Source organism: Tetrao urogallus (genome assembly GCF_951394365.1).
Source record: "Tetrao urogallus genome assembly, chromosome: 12".
Taxonomy (NCBI): Eukaryota; Metazoa; Chordata; class Aves; order Galliformes; family Phasianidae; genus Tetrao; species Tetrao urogallus.
In genome coordinates, this window is record NC_136825.1 from 17403012 (window position 1) to 17419840 (window position 16829).

Sequence of the window (16829 nt, forward strand, 5' to 3'; positions counted from 1 at the left end):
CCATAATTCACATTGCAAGTGACACCCTGAATTTCTAATATTGATGTAACTGCTCATAGCAAACTGCAGATAACAGAAATGTCTGAATGCCTCTGCATTACATGTACCACAACACGTAACTTCCCCACGAGTCAACCATTGCAATGCTGAACTGAAGGCACGGCCCTGGGAAGGCAGCAGTGCGGCGGGATGGCCAACACCAGACGGAATTGCAGGCAGGTACTCAAGGCACTCACCCATCTCTCCCTTTACTGACAATCTTCACTTCGAAGTAATAAATGCCACAAGCTGCAGGGATGGGATGCGTGGCCCTGACCGAGGCGGCGTCTTTGTGATTCTTACCATGACCTGGGAAAGAAGAGAAGGGTCAGTGCTGGGACACCAGGATCTGCCGCGTGGATTGGGGGGCAGCTTCTCCTTCCACCTGAAAACGACTGGAGTATTTTGATCGCACTGAAAGCAGCAGAGCAGCTCTGCCACCCTCCTTCCCGAGGAACCCCCGTCGCTGTCGCCGTTGGAAGGAACCCGGAGGGGCACACGGTGCCGCCATCGCAGAGCTGCCATCCCAGCGCCGCACAGCAGCGGCACGCAGCTCCATTACGCAAGAGGGGAATGACATCAGTGTTTACCGAGCGGGCAGGAAAGGGGCATCGCCGTGCCGTGCAGGGCAGGGAGCGCCTGGAAGGGCCGCATCGCCGCGATCCCCGAACCCGCAGCGCCGGGACGGCTCCTCATCCCGCAGCCCTCAGCCCCCCCCGCCCTCCCCGAGCCCCGCTCCCGCAGCCCGGCACCCCGCAACCTTTCCCCCTGGGGTAGCGGAGCCGGCCGGTCCCGTCCCGGCCGAGGGAACGCGAGCAGAGCCGCCGCGACCCGGCACCTTTGTAGTGGACGCGCAGGTTGCCCTGCGAGAGGCCGATGTAGTTGTACTTGTCCTTGGGGCTCCAGGAGCGCGGCAGCGGCGTCTCCTCCTGGTTGACGGCCGGGTAAAGGCGGCGGAGGCGCCGGCTCAGCTCCTGCTCCTCGGGCGGTCCCGGAGCCGCCGCGTCCCCCCCGTGCGGGCTCCCCGCGCCCGCCTCCGCCATCTTGGATTCGCTTTGTGTCACCGGGCGGGGAGCGAAGCCCGGCTCCGGCCGCCGGCCAATGGGCTGCGAGCGTGCCCACAATGGGGCCGCGCTGCCCGACGGGAAGCGGAGTCCGACCCGCCGCCTCCCGCCCGTCGTATGCAGTCGCTGGGACTACACGTCCCGACAGGCCCCGCGCGCGAGGCCCCGCCCCCTCCCGCAGCGCGCCGTGCTGTGGGAAACGTGTCTCCTCTGCGCGGGGCCGAGCAGCGGCGGGCCGTGCTCAGGACTCCCGCTCCCAGAATGCCTCGGGGCAACGCGGCGCCGAGGGGCGGCCGAGAGGCCGCCGCGCCGCCGCCGGTGTCCGCCGCGCCGCCTCCGCGCAGGGCCCGGTTTCGGCCGCCCGGTCAGTTGGACGAACGGAGCTATTCGGACGGCCTCGCTCCGATCGAGGCCGCCTCGCATAGCTCACCCGTCGCTGGACCGGGGCCGGGCCGCGGTGAGAGCGGCGAACGGCGTCAGGCGCGGCGCGGGCAGCTATGGCGGCGGGCGGGGGGTCCTGAGGCGACCGTCTCCATGGCGACGGGCGTAAACAGGCGGCACCGCGGGGCATGGCGGCGAGGCGGGCTGAGAGGCGGTGAGCGGTAGAGCGCGGCGATCCGACCTGCGGGGCATCTCCCGTACGTGGGGAGCTGAGAGCCCCGCGCTGTGCTGCCCGGGGAGCGGCGGGCGGGGATTGTATCGACGCTGATACGTATCTCAAGGGAGGGAATCGGCTGGGTGCGGCCAGGCACCGACGTGAGTGTAGGTTCACTCATTGAAAGGCCTTTCTCCTACAGCCACCTGCTTCTAGGAAAGCCTGGTCCTGGCTGTATTTTTTCCATGGTTTGCCAGTTCTGCTGGCCAGCACTATGGCCACCCCAGAGAAGCAGCTTCACGGGCATTTTTGGGATCCCAAGTCCCAGCTCCTGACTCAGCACTGTTCCAGCTCTGTTTCGAGCCTCACCTCTTCAGAAGATCAGCTCGCTCAGGTTTGCCCAGCACAGAGCTCAGCTTGGCTGCTCTCACTGCCACAAGGAGCAAAGCACCCAATGTCACAGAATCACAGAATGACCCGGGTTGGAAAGGACCTCAAGCATCATGAGGCTCCAACCCCCCTGTGCCATGCAGAGCCACCAACCTCCACATTTCACAGCAGCCCAGGCTGCCCAGGACCCCATCCAACCTGGCCTTGAACACCTCCAGGGATGGACGGGGCATCACAGCCTCTCTGGGCAGCTGTTCCAGCACGTCACCACTCTCATAGTACAGAACTTCCCCCTGACATCCAACCTCAACCTTCCCTCCCTCAACTTCAAACCATTTCCCCTTGTCCTGCTGTTATCTACCTTTCCAAAGAGTTGATTCCCCTTCTGTCTGTAGGCTCCCTTTAGGTACTGAAGCCTGCAATGAGGTCACCCCACAGCCTTCTCTTCTCCAGGCTGAACAAGCCCAGCTCCCTCAGCCTGTCTTTGTACAGGAGGTGCTCCAGCCCCCTGATCATCTTTTTGCCCTCCTCTGGACCCTCTCCAACAGCTCCCCGTCTTTCTTGCACTGGAGGCTCCAGACCTGCACACAGTGCTGCAGATGGGGCCTCACCAGGGCAGAGTAGAGAGGGACAATCGCCTCCCTGTCCCTGCTGGCCACCCCTCTTCTGATGGAGCCCAGGATTCCATTTGCTTTCTGCTGGCTCATGTTAAGCTTTTCATTCATCAGGATCCCCAGGTCCTTCTCCGCAGGGCTGCTCTCAAGGAGCTCCTTCCAGTCTGCATGGATGCCTGGGATTCCTCCGGCCCAAGTGCAAAACCTTGCACTTTGCTGTGTTGAACCTCATTAGGTTCACCCAGGCCCACTTTTCAAGGCTGCTGAGGTCGCTCTGAATGGCATCCCATCCTTCCACTGTGTCAACTGCACCACTCAGCTTGGTATCGTCAGCAAACTTGGTGACTCAGTGTCATTGATAAAGATGTTAATGTCATCCCTGGAGGTGTTCAAGGCCAGGTTGGATGGGGCCCTGGGCAGCCTGGGCTGCTATGAAATGTGGAGGTTGGTGGCCCTGCGTGTGGCGGGGGGTTGGAGCTCCGTGATCCTCGAGGTCCCTTCCAACCTGGGCCATTCTATGATTCTGTTGTGCCAGTCCTGGTGTTCAGCTGTACCACAAATCTCCTCATTGCTCTGTCTACATCACCCTGTTGGTTTTTTTCACCCATCAGGCACATCACAACTAGCTACTCTAGGTATGCATCACCCAGATTCACAACCTCCAACAGAATATTCAGTTAATTCTGTGGCTTTTGAAAAGTCTCTTCCCTGCTGTTGCACAGGACCTCTCCTGAATCTTCCTCGAAGATTACCAGTTGCCAAACACACATCTGCAGTGTGAAACCTACCCTGTCCAAGAAACAGAAGGCTCTGGTGAGTTCAGGTTTTAAGGGTGGAGGGAAGAGGAGTGGAATATAAACACTGTTCTTGGCTGCGACAGCTGCTGTGGATGTATATGCCAGATGCTAAAGCCAGATTTTGACACATATAGTCCAAAATAAAGAAGAAAAAAAAGTTGTTTAGAGCATCTTCCAGCCTTCAGGAACGCCTGCTCCATAGTGTGTGTCAGTAGACAAAGTAGCGTGGTGAAAACTATATCCAAATTATGCATAAATAAGTACCAGGAAGGCACGTAGCAACCAACTGATGAGTGGTTAAGGTCCACAAAAGCCACATGTTTTGTTTCTGTTTGCATTTAGGTTGTATTTCTATCCCACCGTCCTGTTGGGCAGTCAGATTGACTGTGAGGCATTGCTGGGGATATTTCAGCCTCATTTTGGCTCTCTTTTTTGTTTGCAGTGCTCTTCAAACATAATTCTTTCTCTCTCCAGTCTTTCCAGCTTTCTGTTAGAGGCCAATGGTCCATGTGGCCCGCATTTGCAGCCGGCCAGACAGTCCTAAGGAATCACAAACCCTGCAGTGCCCCAGAGGAGAGAACACCTGGGTAAGCTAAGCCACAGGACAGCTAGAAGCAGGGTTTGGAAACAAGGAATTTACAGAGCAGGATCTCTCCCAGCATTGAGAACAACGAGGTTGGCTTACCCCATAAAACTTGAGCATAAAAAATAACATTATTGGTTCTGACTGGTAGCAACGGGCAGTAGGAACAAAACCCGAGTCCTTGAGCTGATGTCCATTCTCCTGTGTCTCTGCAGCAATGAACAGGCCCTTCTCACCATTCCAAAGCCACGTCACCTGGAACAACTGGAGTCTTACTTAAGGAAAGAGCTGCAGACTCTTGCCCTGACTAAAGGGATCTCCCAAGAACTGAAGCTGCAGGTCAGATCCAAGTTTCTGTTGACTTGGAACAACATACTGAGATGGGTTACTCAAACTGGTCATCCAAAGGAAAAAGTAGGTGGGAAAAGTAGGCAAATATAGTTTATATTAGATAGCCTGGTTCACAGCTCACAAAAGAGAACTTACTCAGAATGTCATTTGTTTGTATGTTGGGTTTATATGTTGTTGAGTAGTATGCTCCACAGCTTGTGTAACTTTCCATTTTCAAATCAAAGCCCAAGGCTTCAAAAAGACATGGTAAAATGAAGGGGGTGTGAAACTACTTACTCACTGAGCTCCCAAAGACTCTTGCCTAAACCATAAAGCAAGGTGTAGGCTCCAAAATTTTCATTTCAAAAGCTTTTATTTGTGAAGTTCTTTGCTATGAGAGTGGTGAGGTGCTGGAACAGCTGCCCAGAGAGGCTGTGATGCCCCGTCCATCCCTGGAGGTGTTCAAGGCCAGGTTGGATGGGCCCTGGGCAGCCTGGGCTGCTGTGAAATGTGGAGGTTGGTGGCCCTGCATGTGGCAGGGGGTTGGAGCTTTGTGATCCTCGAGGTCCCTTCCAACCCTGGCCATTCTATGATTCTATAATTATGTCTCTGCACATGACAAGAATGGGGCTCCTTGTCCAGCTTTTGCTTAACCAGGATCCCCAAAATTAAGTTTTTATCAGGCTTGCCCCTGGGGGTTTGTTGTGAACGTTTGAGAACACAGCTACTTGAAGACACTGAAAACCACTTTAATTCAAAACACAATCAGAGCATTTATGCTGAGTGACACATTTGGATTAGAGTTTCTCTGCATGAATTCTAATTCCCAGAGGAATCCTGCAGTGATAAGAAAGGAATGTGGTAAATGGAAAAGAATGGAGGGAAACAACCACAGAATCTTTAGGACTGGAAAAGACCACTAGGATCATCAAGTCCAACTGTCAGTTAATCAACTGATTACGGATGGGTGATTAACAGCAAGAGAAAACAGAGGTTTCATGAATGCGTTATTCTTGGAAAGTACTTTTTTTACTGGATGACACGACATGTTTAGTTGCATCCAATAGCGAGGTACGCTCAGTGAGAACATTACTATTGCCAGCAAAGCCTTCCCAGGCTCACATACAACATGGCACTCTGACTGTCCCCACAAACAAGTTTTATTCTGCTGAGGACAGCACACGGTCTGTCCCATCAGGGCCCAACTACCTGAATTCTGAGAAATGAACAATAATGTCTTCTCAAGCTCTCTTTCCTCTCTCAGCCCTACAGAGAGATCTTTGAATTCTTCATAGATAACTTCAAGACCTACAAGCCCTTGCTGTCAGCTATAAAGAATGAGTATGAAGCCACACTGGGTAAGCTCTTGGACTTTGATCTCTGAGGGGAAAACACTGATGGAGATGTAGTCTTACACAGCTAATTACATATTGGAGATATATATATATAGATAGATAGAATGAACATTCTCAATATTCACACAGAATAGTTCTCTTTGAGGGACATACCATTTGACATGTTTGTAAAACTATCTTCCTGGTCTGTTAATGAAGTCTTCCCACATGGGAGTCTACTTCCCTCATACATAGCAGGTGTTTTTATATATATATTTATCAGACCTTTATTATTTAGATTGAAGGTTTTTCTGTAGTTATTTATCCTTACGATCTTCACCACACACACAGTTCAGGCAACATCCGTACCTCAGCTTTTCTGAAACCACCATGCTGATAGCAGAGTATATCATACTGATATATTTGGATGCACTTGCAGTGGTAACTTGAAGCTTGCATTACTCCTGAAGCAGGGCAGGGCAGAAAGCTGAACTGGCTGTTCCCTGTCCATTTGTGGTATGCCTTTAAACCCCTCTTGGCTCTCAGATGCCACAGTGATAGCAGTGCTTTGTAAACAGTGCACTAGAAATAGCTTCTCACTGGGAACTCCTGTCACACTGAGCAGCCTACAGCTGTCAACACTTTCCTAACGGGACAGTTTCTTCAATAAAATGTGTCGTTTATCCCAGTAGCTGTTACCTGACTGCCTACTGATAGTCCCTCACTGTAGGCAGAGATCTTTCCACAGTGCAAGATCAATGAATCAATATTAATTGTTACATCAAAACATTTTACTAACAGTTTCCTTCTAGAACTCTTCAGAAGATATTCCTTCAGCTCCCAGGGGATTTCTAGTGTCACTTCCATAGCCTGTATTATGCTGAAGCTTACTTTTTAATTATTATTATCTTTCTTTAAGCATATTTTCTACTCAAGATGTTTTATTGACTCCTCCTTGCCAAGTGGTCAGCAGCCAGTTGTGAAACACTCCAATGACACCTCAGGACATAGTGTTCTTTGTTCACACCAAGTGAGCTAGTGCTCTAATTTTTGCCATCTTCTGGGAGCTGTCCTGGTACCAGTGTCATAGTGAAAGAGCTCAGAAAAACCTTTGGTACAGTTACAGCACAGGAAGGAAACTCACACCCAACTATAATAAGAAAAGTCATTCCTGTTTTTAGATTTATGCATGCATTTTAAGTTTTAAAATACAGAGTCTGCTGCATGGTATTTGTACATGAATACTTATATTAGAGTTCTGGCAAAGAGGAAAATGTCTGCAAGTGACATTACTCAGTATCTGCCAGCATTTCTATCCTGTTCAGGAGAGAGAATGTACGCATTATTCAGCAAGGAAAACCTTTGCCACAGCCTCATTTGAATTACATCTTCTTGTGGTGGAATTTCATTTAGTCATAAAAGCAAGCTTCCACAACAAGGAGGTGGTGACAGGTGGAGTTCTACCACGTGACTGGGATCTGGCACCCAAGCACTCACACCAATCCCCTCAGATAAGTGCCTTTAGGAAAAATAATCAATTCAAAGGGGAAATAGTTGAGAGTGAAAAGCACAGATGGCACCTAAGCCAATATAACAATGAGTTCTTTATTAGTTGTACTGATGAAAAAGAGAAATGAAGAGAGGGCAACACATCCCTGAAAAGAGAGGAGAATGTGTAGACAAGTTTGTATGCAGGTGGCACAAGGCCTTGCATTTGGAGACAAGAAAGCCAATCTAAGTTTGTGAAGACCATGCCTTTATAAAGCCAGGTAAACCACTAATTAGCAGCTATCTTCAGCTCTGTATGCTGCCTGTGCTTAAACGATGACAACCTAGTGAAGCATGATGGCATCATCAGTGTTCATTGCCACAAAGCCTGAAATACTCAAGGAGACAAAATTCAAGTAAAATTCAGGTTTTGTTGCTCATTGTAAGAGCTTACCTCTGCTCTCTTTAGCTCATCAGAAGGAGACAATCCGTGCCCTAGAGCCCTTGAAGGCCATGGTCACCACTGTGTCTGAGGAGTGCACCCAGCAGATATTAGCACTGCAGGAAAAGGAGAAAGTGGAAATAAATACTTTAAAGCAAGAGAAACATCATTTGTTAAAGTTTATTGACAACATGAAGGAAGAGAAGAGTTGTCTTCAGACTCAGGTAAATAAGGCTACAGGTCAAACTCCTCCCAGCTTCACCTGAATCCATCTGATCTCTTCCTCCCAGGTGCTCATCCTTTAGTGCCAGGAGAAGTACTGCAGCTGGTGGTGAGCAGCTGGCACTGTAGAAATGCTGGATCTCAAGAACATCCGTGTTCCCTTAGGGCTGGCTGTGCTGCTACCAGAAGCCTTGACTTGTAGCTGCTGTCCCAGACAACCAGCTTCTGCACAGACTGTAGACTCCACAGTCGTGTAGATAGCATTTGTTGAACCTTGGAGACTTGGGTTTCAGCACATAGATTGAAACACTCAAAAATATTTCTTCCCTTAGCATTTCTAGACTTTCCTTTGTTTCCTCCACTTGTTGGTATTTACAAGCCTCACGTGGGGATAAACTGAACGATCTCTGAGGCAACTGAGAATTTACATATAGTTTGTTTTGGGGGGAAGGGGAGGCACACGTTTACCTTCAGAGTTCTCACATGAATCACAGGAGCTCTCCAAGATGCCTGCTGCTTTTTTGGGGGATGGAATTACAATAGAGAAACCTTGAAACTCAGCATGAACTGTATCTAATTCACTCTCTGAAAGGCAAAACACAGATAGAGCACTCTTCAGCAACCTTCTCCAGAGTCCAAACCTTTCTGGCATGTTTCTCCCTAACCATCCTTTCCTACAGTGTTATTTCTTGCCACTCTCCTGCTCCAGTTTTTTTTTTCCTACTTCACATCCCTTACCCCACACCTGCCCCATAGTCCTGCTCTAGGCTCACCACGCCACCCCAAGGCTTCCCACCGATGCTGATCAATTCCTGCAGGTGGAGCAGCTGCAGATGAGTGTAGCTGAGGAGTACACACGCTACCTCCAGGAGTACGGCGCCCGCAAACTGCTTGTAGCAAAACTGAATGAGATGCACAACGAGCAGCTGGACGTGAAACAGCACCAGGTCCAAGGTGGTAAGTAGATCTCTGTAGGAATCTGTGCTGCCCAGAGGCCCATTGCACACCCACAGTGCAGCATTAAGCGTCTCCAAAATATCATCAGATATGATCTGACTCTTAAAATAAGCTAAATTAGTGAACAAAATATCCATAAGCACACAGGGAAGGGATTAGGAGGGGACATGGGTGGACAGTTGGGCTAGATGATCTTTGTGGTCTTTTCCAACCATAACGCTTGTTGTTTAAAGGTGAAAAGGCTGAAGATGTGGTGAAGCTCACTCTGGCACTGAAGATGGCTCGGCAGGACCTCACAAAAGCCCAAGTGAAGCTGAATGCAATGACAGCAGAGTACGGAGACGTTGTGCCTAGGAGAGATTTTGAATCACTGGAGAAGAAATATTCTGACTTACTTCAGGAGGTCAGCACAAGCTCCAAATTTTTGAGCTGTATCACATGAATGCAAAGATAATGGGATGCATCAGTATTTAGGTTAGGACAGGGACTCTGTACACACAGCTCACATACAGGCTTTTGAACTATGTTTGTCTGACATTCACTGCACAGTTTTGTCCAAAGCACAGCAAAATGAAACTACTGCTGAACCGGGCTGCTAACAGCTACCTGCCTTGCTGGATTTTACTTTCTCCAATAGCATTTCATGGCTGCAACTCCAGGCCATTGACTCTACCACCAGGCAGGTCAGTGTATTTTCCAGCTGTGATAGAACCGGAGGAGGTTCCTCGAGCCAGGGAAACCTGTCCAAGATAGAAGCCATCCCTCCAGCTCCAAGCTCTCCCACGGAGAACCTGTTGTGTCTGATGATAAGGATGGCTTTGAGTTGTGCAAGGCCTCCTCAGCAGTATCTTAGCATTCCACCAGAGAAATGCACTGAACCAGGCCAAGACCCTGTAATTCTTCTCTCTCTGCTCCTCACTGTAAACTTTTTCCTTACATCCAACCTAAATCTGCTGTCTTTGAGTTTGAAACCATTTCCCCTTGTCCCATCAGCACAGACCCTGCTAAAGATTCTGTCCACTTCTTTCCTGTAGCTCCCCTTTCGATACTGAAAGGCCACTCGTGGGTCTTCCTGGAGCCCTCTCTGCTCCAGGCTGCACAGCCCCAGCTCTCAGCCTGTCCTCGCAGGAAGGTGTTCCATCCCTTGCATCATTTTTGTGGCCCTCCTCTGGATACACTCCAACAGGTCTATGTCTCTCCTGCACTGAGGACTCCACATCTTTGCAGATGTTCTTGCAGCCAAACAAGAATAAATTATATGAAAAGGAAACGTGTTCTAAATAAAGATGAATGGATCTGAAGGAAATGCACATAACATTTCTAGAACAAAAAACAAAACAAAACAAAACCACCTCTCCCATTCTCTCCTAGTGCATTAAAGTCTGTTTTGAAACAAAAAACACAGCATAAAAAAACATCACTGGTATAGTCTATTTGAAGTTTCTGGAAATGATAACAAGAAAAAGTAATGAATTGTTTATTTTTCATCCAATCTAAAGGCAGTTAACCAAGAATGCTCTCCGTATATCTATGTGCTGAACTGAATGCTCACCTGAACTGTCAGACAACAGAAAATCTCCATTGCTGTGGTTGGTTACAGCCCTCCTTTCTGTATGCTTTAGATGAAGACTCTAAGGAAGGATTTTGAGCAGCTCCACGAGGAGTATGGAACACTGCTGGAAATCCACCGAGAGACTGCAGAAGAGCGAGACAGCTTCTACAGCCAACTGCAAGAAGCTGAACGCAGCCACACGCCCCGGCCCAACTGGGCAAAGTGTTCAGGTGCCGCCTGCACTCAGCACTCATTTGCTTGCAGACTAGATGTCTATAGAGCTGTATTCATTGCGAGGCTCCTACTGGGCTCACACAAAACCAGCACTCACGGGAAAAATGCCCCTCTGTGAACAGCTCAGCATCTTTTTGTTGTTGCAGAAGTGATTCCTGGCGGAGTGGAGCGGTGGGGCCGTCTGGCCGAGGGGAAGAGCAGCAATCAGCTGGTGGATGTGCTTCTGGAGGAAATAGGAACGGGAGTGCTAAAAGAGATGAATGTCTTCCATGGATGGGTACGTGCATGCTTTCTCCTCTGTTTGTTTCCACTGAGCTTCATTGGTAGTAAATATCCATTCAGAAGGTGGGGAGGTTGCGTTCATGGTTGGACTCAGCGTGTTCGGTGCCCACCATCAGCATAACCACTGAAAATTTTAGAGCTGGGGAAACTCGGATGCAAGAGAAAAGCTGAACCTGAGGGTAAGCATATCGAGGACAGCTGAAGTATAGAAGCATAGAATCATTAAGATTGGAAAAGACAACTGCTGAGATGAGCTTAGCCAAGCACCAGAATGACTAAGAGTGCATAGCAGGAGTGCACTGTGGGGAACGACTCCTTCCCACGGCATCAGGAGGTAATCCAAACCACACCACCCCATTGCACTGCACCCTGATGAGCAGGAGAGGCAGGAAATGATACAGGGACAAGGCAGTGTTACAAGAGATCTTCACCTCATAACGTATCCAAACATTTTCTCAGGGACAGAGTAACACTTCCTTGGTCCTTCCACATCTCTCCCTAAGAAATTCACCAAAACGTTGCTCCAGTGCTGCACTGATGCCAGCGAGGGGAAGGCCTCATCTGTTTCTCTTCTATTTCCTAGGGCAAAGGTGACAAGGTTCCTGTGTACCTGAGGTATGAAGGTGAAGTCAAGAACAAAAAGCCAACTAAGAAGGATGTGGTGAACATCCTGAAGGACATCTGGAAAGAGAAAATTGCACTAGATCAGCAGGTTTGTCATTTTCCTTCTCTAAAGCCCTGAGCTAAATCAACCACACTCGTGAATCTGAGACCTTAGCTAGAATGACTGCTGCTATTCTGGGATGTTCTGGTGCACTGTACACCAGGATGCCATCACAACTATGTAGCATCTGTTCTTAGGTTTGGAAGCCCTGGCAATATCTGTGCCACCAAAGCATGGTCAATTGTTTGGGTTTTTTTGTTTTGTTTTTCTGGACTGATTTTAACCCATGCCAATCCACTATGAAAGTCCAGAGGAACAAGTGGTACCACAAGAAATGAAGATGAGGAACAGAAAAAAAGTCACTTATTAAGCAAATTAGCATAAAAGTGCTTTGATTTTGTCACACAAAAAAAGCAGACGATTTCCCCTTTTTGTCCAGGGTGGGTTGGGAGTGGTGGGTGGAGGCTAACAAGCCTGTGTTTGAACCTTCTCATGTTAGGGACATGTATAATGCCCTGTTATCAGCCTCAGACACGAGAGCAACCTTTACAGAGGCAGAATAACTTCACAGATTTCTTCACTTGAGCTAGAAGCCTAAATACATCCCTTAGGTCAGCCCTAAACAGTTTAGTGTTTCCTATGGCTGCTTTTTACTTTCAGATTAGATTCCTGGGGAAGCAGGGCTGCTGCAATCATTGTCTGGCCTCAGGTCTCTGCAGTAACTACTCCTCGTTGTCTGAACCCATGAACAAAGCTTAGCTAAATCACATAGAGGGGAAGCACCTCACAGGTATTAAGTTCCTAAGTATTTCACAAAAAAGGGCTAGGAGAAAAGAGATGATTTGTGGACTCAGCAACAGGAGAGCTTCCTCATAGACCTACCCTTTAGATTGTACAGACTAAACCTGGAAGAAAGGCTTGGAATGACCAAATAGCAGGGAAGGCTCCAGCCAGCACCTGTCCTGCCAGAAGACACATCTGTATGCAAACAGCTGCAGTCAGACTGGCAGATTTGATTTAGTTCTGCTGCTCATGCATGATGCTCACTTGTTATCTGCAGACAGGAAAGTGTTCCAGTCTTCCCGAGTTCTTTCTCAGCTACCTCCAGAAGAAGTATGGAGATGCCTCTGCTATGGAATGGTCTTACAGCCTGTATGAGTACATGAGACTCTGCCCCTCAAACCACGTCATGAGCTCGTTCTATGAGATACTCACTGGAAAGGTAGGCAACCAGTGCCCCTGTGCTGCACCCAGACATTGCTGGTAGTACAAACAAGAAGGCAGGGAAGCATTCTGCAAGGCAGCTTCACTTCACTGCCCGTTCACAAAGAAACATTAAGGTTGGAAAAGACCTCTAAAATCAAGCCCATCCCCACCACGCCCACTGACCACATCCCTCAGTGCCACGTCTCCACAGTTCTTGACCACCTCCAAGGACAGTGACTCCACCACCTCCCTGGGCAGCCTGTCCCAATATACTGCCACTATTTTTATTAATATCCAACCTAAACCTCCCTAGCACAACTTGAGGCTGTTCTCTCTCATCTCATCACTATTTCCTGGGAGAAAAAGGCCAACCCCCAAGACACATGACAGCGAACAACTTTCTCCAAAGCAGTTTGCTTAAGGAGGAACTGTTGTGAACAGCCACCCTGCAAGCCATGGTGTTGCTTGACAATTTATAAATCACTAAAAGCAGCTCAGGTAAAAGTTGATTTAGAAGTGAGCACAATCCTTTCACAGTTTTGCTTCCCTCTTGAATGCAACCCAAGGGCCAACAGATAAGTCAGTTCCTGACCTGTGAACCTTCCCTGTTCCACAGGTAGCTGAAGAGCAATATCACGACCAGAATCAGCTGATTTCTGACCTGCAGAAGCAGCTGGCTGCCTGTGACAGCTCCAGCAACGGGTCCCTGCCCAGCAAGCAGTTCAGGCAAGAGCCAAGTACCACACACTGAGCTCTGCATGCTGGGATAAGCCAAGTCCATCTGCTTCACTTATATCTGTCAGCACAGCCCAGGGAACAGTTTTCCCTCTCTTAAATTCTTGTGAGGACAGCCATAGCAAGCATCTACTTGTAAAACTCAGCATAAGGTTTTAGAATTATGTGAGAACTGCAGGTTTTGATTAGCAAAACTGGGAAACCTGTGAAGAGATACAGGGCACTGGGGAGCTGCACACACGTAGTGGGATGAGGCAGCATCTGCACCCAGCCCCATTCCCCAGGGAAGAGACAGAGGATCCGCTGCAGTGCTCCCTCCTGCTCCTAGCATGGGTCACAAAGCGTTTCTGTGAGTTTTGCCCCAGGTGCAGGATTTGTCAATTGGATTTGGCAATCACCTGTGCTTTCATAAACTGTACTCACTAGAGACAGCATTTCTTGGGGCTATGGCACAAAATTAAGGCAAGGGCCATCTCCAACACACAGCTGGGAACACGGCTCTGGTGCAGACGTGCCAGCTCCCAGCTAGCCAACACCATGCTGCATTCAGAACTTCCCAAATGGTTCAGCATCAACGTCCACCTGAAATCACCACCCTTGCTTTGTTACCTGAAGGTGCATGCACTTCCTTGACACGTGTATCCTCTCTGAGGGCAATGAAGTTTTGAAGATGTAGCTCACGGTGTACATGCACACTCTGCTAGCTTAAAATGCCGCCGTCCATACCAGCACTCATTAACTGCTCACATGCTGTTGCCTGTCTCCAAGCAGAATGGCTCTGAGGGAGGCTTTTCCTCTGAAAAGAAGAGATGCAATCCAAGAGCTGGTTGATGCAAGCAGGTTTAATCTGGACAGTGATGAAGACCTCATTGACTATACATCCTTATTCGAAGAAGTAAGTTCACATAAGTTTTCTTTTTGACTTGGGTTTAAGCAAAATACTTAAATTAGGCTGGTCAGACTGCTTATCCAACTGCTATAGCTGCACTGCACACCACAGGCTCTGAAAACCACCTGCAGATCTCTGTAATACAAACTTGTGCTTTTTTCTGTGAAAGAGTTTTTCCCGATTTTCACTTTTCATATAGAAATTCCATTTCTATGAGAGCTATTTTAACTTACAGTGGGGAATGACTCTTACTGGGATGGAGGAACACGTGATCCGTGCTCTAAATTCTTTCAGGATGAAGAGGGGAACCCTGAACCTTTTGTTGCAAAGCTCAGGAGCCAGTATGTCAGTGAGAAGCAGGAGTACCTGCAAGAGCTAAAGAAGAGCCTGGGAGATGTAACGTACGTACAAAGGAGTGGGCTGATGGGGGTGGGGACAGTGGATCAGAATCCCCCATTGGACACAGGAGCACATCGCTCCTGTGCAGGGACTCAGATTTGAATACCTGCTGTACCATACATTTGGGTCTTTTCATTGCCCACTTCCCCACCCTGCGGTGAGCTGTGCCTTTCTTCTTGTTACCCCTCCAACCTCACTGTGCCCATGTGCTGGGGCTGGATTTGAACTACTCCTGGGCTTGCAGGGACCTGACAAAGATGCTCAAGCAGTGCAGAGGATGAGCTCCCTAAGAACAACCTTAGTGGGGAGAGAGGCAAGAAAGAAGGAGGACCCTGGGAGCCACCAGGGCACTGGGCTTAGGCTGAGCACCTATGCTACACGAGGCGTGCTGCTCAAGTCTGAGCTGAACATGGGAAACTGTGGTCAAACAGGAGTCTTGCATGACAGCCAGGGAAAACAGAGAATAAGTGAGATCAACACACACAGGATGGTCAGAAAGCTTCTGGAATGACCATTGGCCAAGCCCCCTGCAGGGGTCAAGAAGAGAGCTGCAGGTGCACTGGGAGCCAAAATGGTAGAGAGAACAGGGAGAAAAAGAAGGCTGTGCTGGGAGTATTTAGACAAGGAGGAGCATTTGGGGACATGGGCTGGAGGTGCTGGCAAGAAGCAGCAGCGAGTGGCTACAGAGAAGGGGAGGTAACAAGTCAGGAATTACTAGCTTTTACCAAGGAAAAACAGCATGAGACGAGGCATGGAGAGGTCAGCGTGGGAACTGGAGATGCAAAGGGTACCTAGGACTTGCTGAGGAAGCCAGGGTCAGATTGAAAAACCTCCTAACTAGTGAACAGGCTCACCTGGAACAGCAACAAATGGGCACAAGGCAAAGAGGCAGGACGGACAACCTGTAAGGGCTATGGCAAGCAGCGAGTGGAGAAAGTTGGCTGTGCTGGTAATAATCCCCTTCAATACTTGAAGTTAATCTCGACATCCCTCGGCTCTCTAAAAACAGTAGCAAAGTCCTGTGTATACTCAGATTAGTTCTGAGGAGTGAGAGAAGCAAACTGGACTGACAACTGCAGACTTGAAGGCAAAAGTCTGAGAAATAATCCCACCTCAAATCAAGACAAACAGGATGGAGCAACTGCATAGAAAAGAAGCCTTGTGCCAGGCACCAAGCAATGAGGGAAACAGTAAAGGTGGGCTGGATGCACAGCAAGTTTGATGCTGTCTTTTACAGGCACTGAATTAGCAAGGAAAAGCATAGTTATATAACAAAGGGTAAAAAAATGCTTAACAGAGGAAAATTAAAGTCTTCCCAGGTGATCACAAACTAACTCTCCCTAATTTCAGTTTGATTTAGTAATTTATTACATGCATATTAAAAACTCCCACCATTGATAACATTGAACAAATGTGCATTTTGAGCAACACAGATTTTCATTGTGGTACAAATGCTTGGGCATTCCTATCCTATACCATAGCAGTGCAAGTGACTGAATTGTTTTTTTTTTTTCAAGCAGAGAGGTGGATGCAGATGATCTGAAGGCAGCCTTCTGCAGGATTGATCCCAAGATCAATGATCAGATGCTAGATGCCTACATCAGCCTGGCTTACCAGGTCAAAAGAGAACAGCCTGACCAAGAAGTTGTGCCTGTGGACACCGTGCTGGAGAGACTCCGTGTTGGAGATGTGAGACGAGTAGGGCCCTCACCCAGGAAAGAAAGCACAACAGACTCTGAAGGAGAGTAAGGAAGCTTCCCATGTTAAGAATAAAAAGCCTGTTTGATCTGCAGTTTTGGATACAGAGCTGAGTCAGAGCTACTGCACTAAATACCACTTTTCATGCATGTAGAGACAAACCCAGTCACTAACTGTTGAGAGGATAGGCTAGTTTGAACTGTCCTGAAAAAACAGATTGCATTTGTGAACTGGAGAGACATCATAGCCCACATGACAGAATAAGTACCATCAGGTGTATGAAGCCCCTGCAATTTCTGCCTTGATTACTGAAAT

At 48.7% G+C, this 16829-nt stretch overlaps 2 protein-coding genes across 4 annotated transcripts in view; one reads left to right on the forward strand and one right to left on the reverse strand.

The window, feature by feature from the left end:
• RANBP10 (RAN binding protein 10) overlaps positions 1-1082 on the reverse strand; it is a gene marked incomplete at both ends in the record, with an annotated part of 52054 nt that extends 50972 nt beyond the window's left edge. For all 3 annotated transcript variants that reach the window (XM_079541513.1, XM_079541512.1, XM_079541511.1), the window contains 2 exons: positions 237-348; positions 878-1082. In XM_079541513.1, the coding sequence (XP_079397639.1) occupies positions 237-348; positions 878-1082 (317 nt within the window). The remainder of the gene's footprint in view (positions 1-236; positions 349-877) is intronic.
• A 590-nt stretch (positions 1083-1672) lies between these two features.
• Positions 1673-16565, forward strand: TSNAXIP1 (translin associated factor X interacting protein 1; the record flags this gene model as incomplete). Its single annotated transcript, XM_079541238.1, has 16 exons — positions 1673-1698; positions 3425-3515; positions 3974-4086; positions 4298-4421; positions 5677-5770; positions 7704-7900; positions 8717-8852; positions 9089-9258; positions 10478-10637; positions 10788-10918; positions 11507-11635; positions 12648-12809; positions 13410-13519; positions 14300-14423; positions 14712-14818; positions 16337-16565. The coding sequence occupies 16 exons, from the start codon at positions 1673-1675 to the stop codon at positions 16563-16565; spliced, it is 2103 nt and encodes a 700-aa protein (XP_079397364.1).
• Positions 16566-16829: the final 264 nt, after the last annotated feature.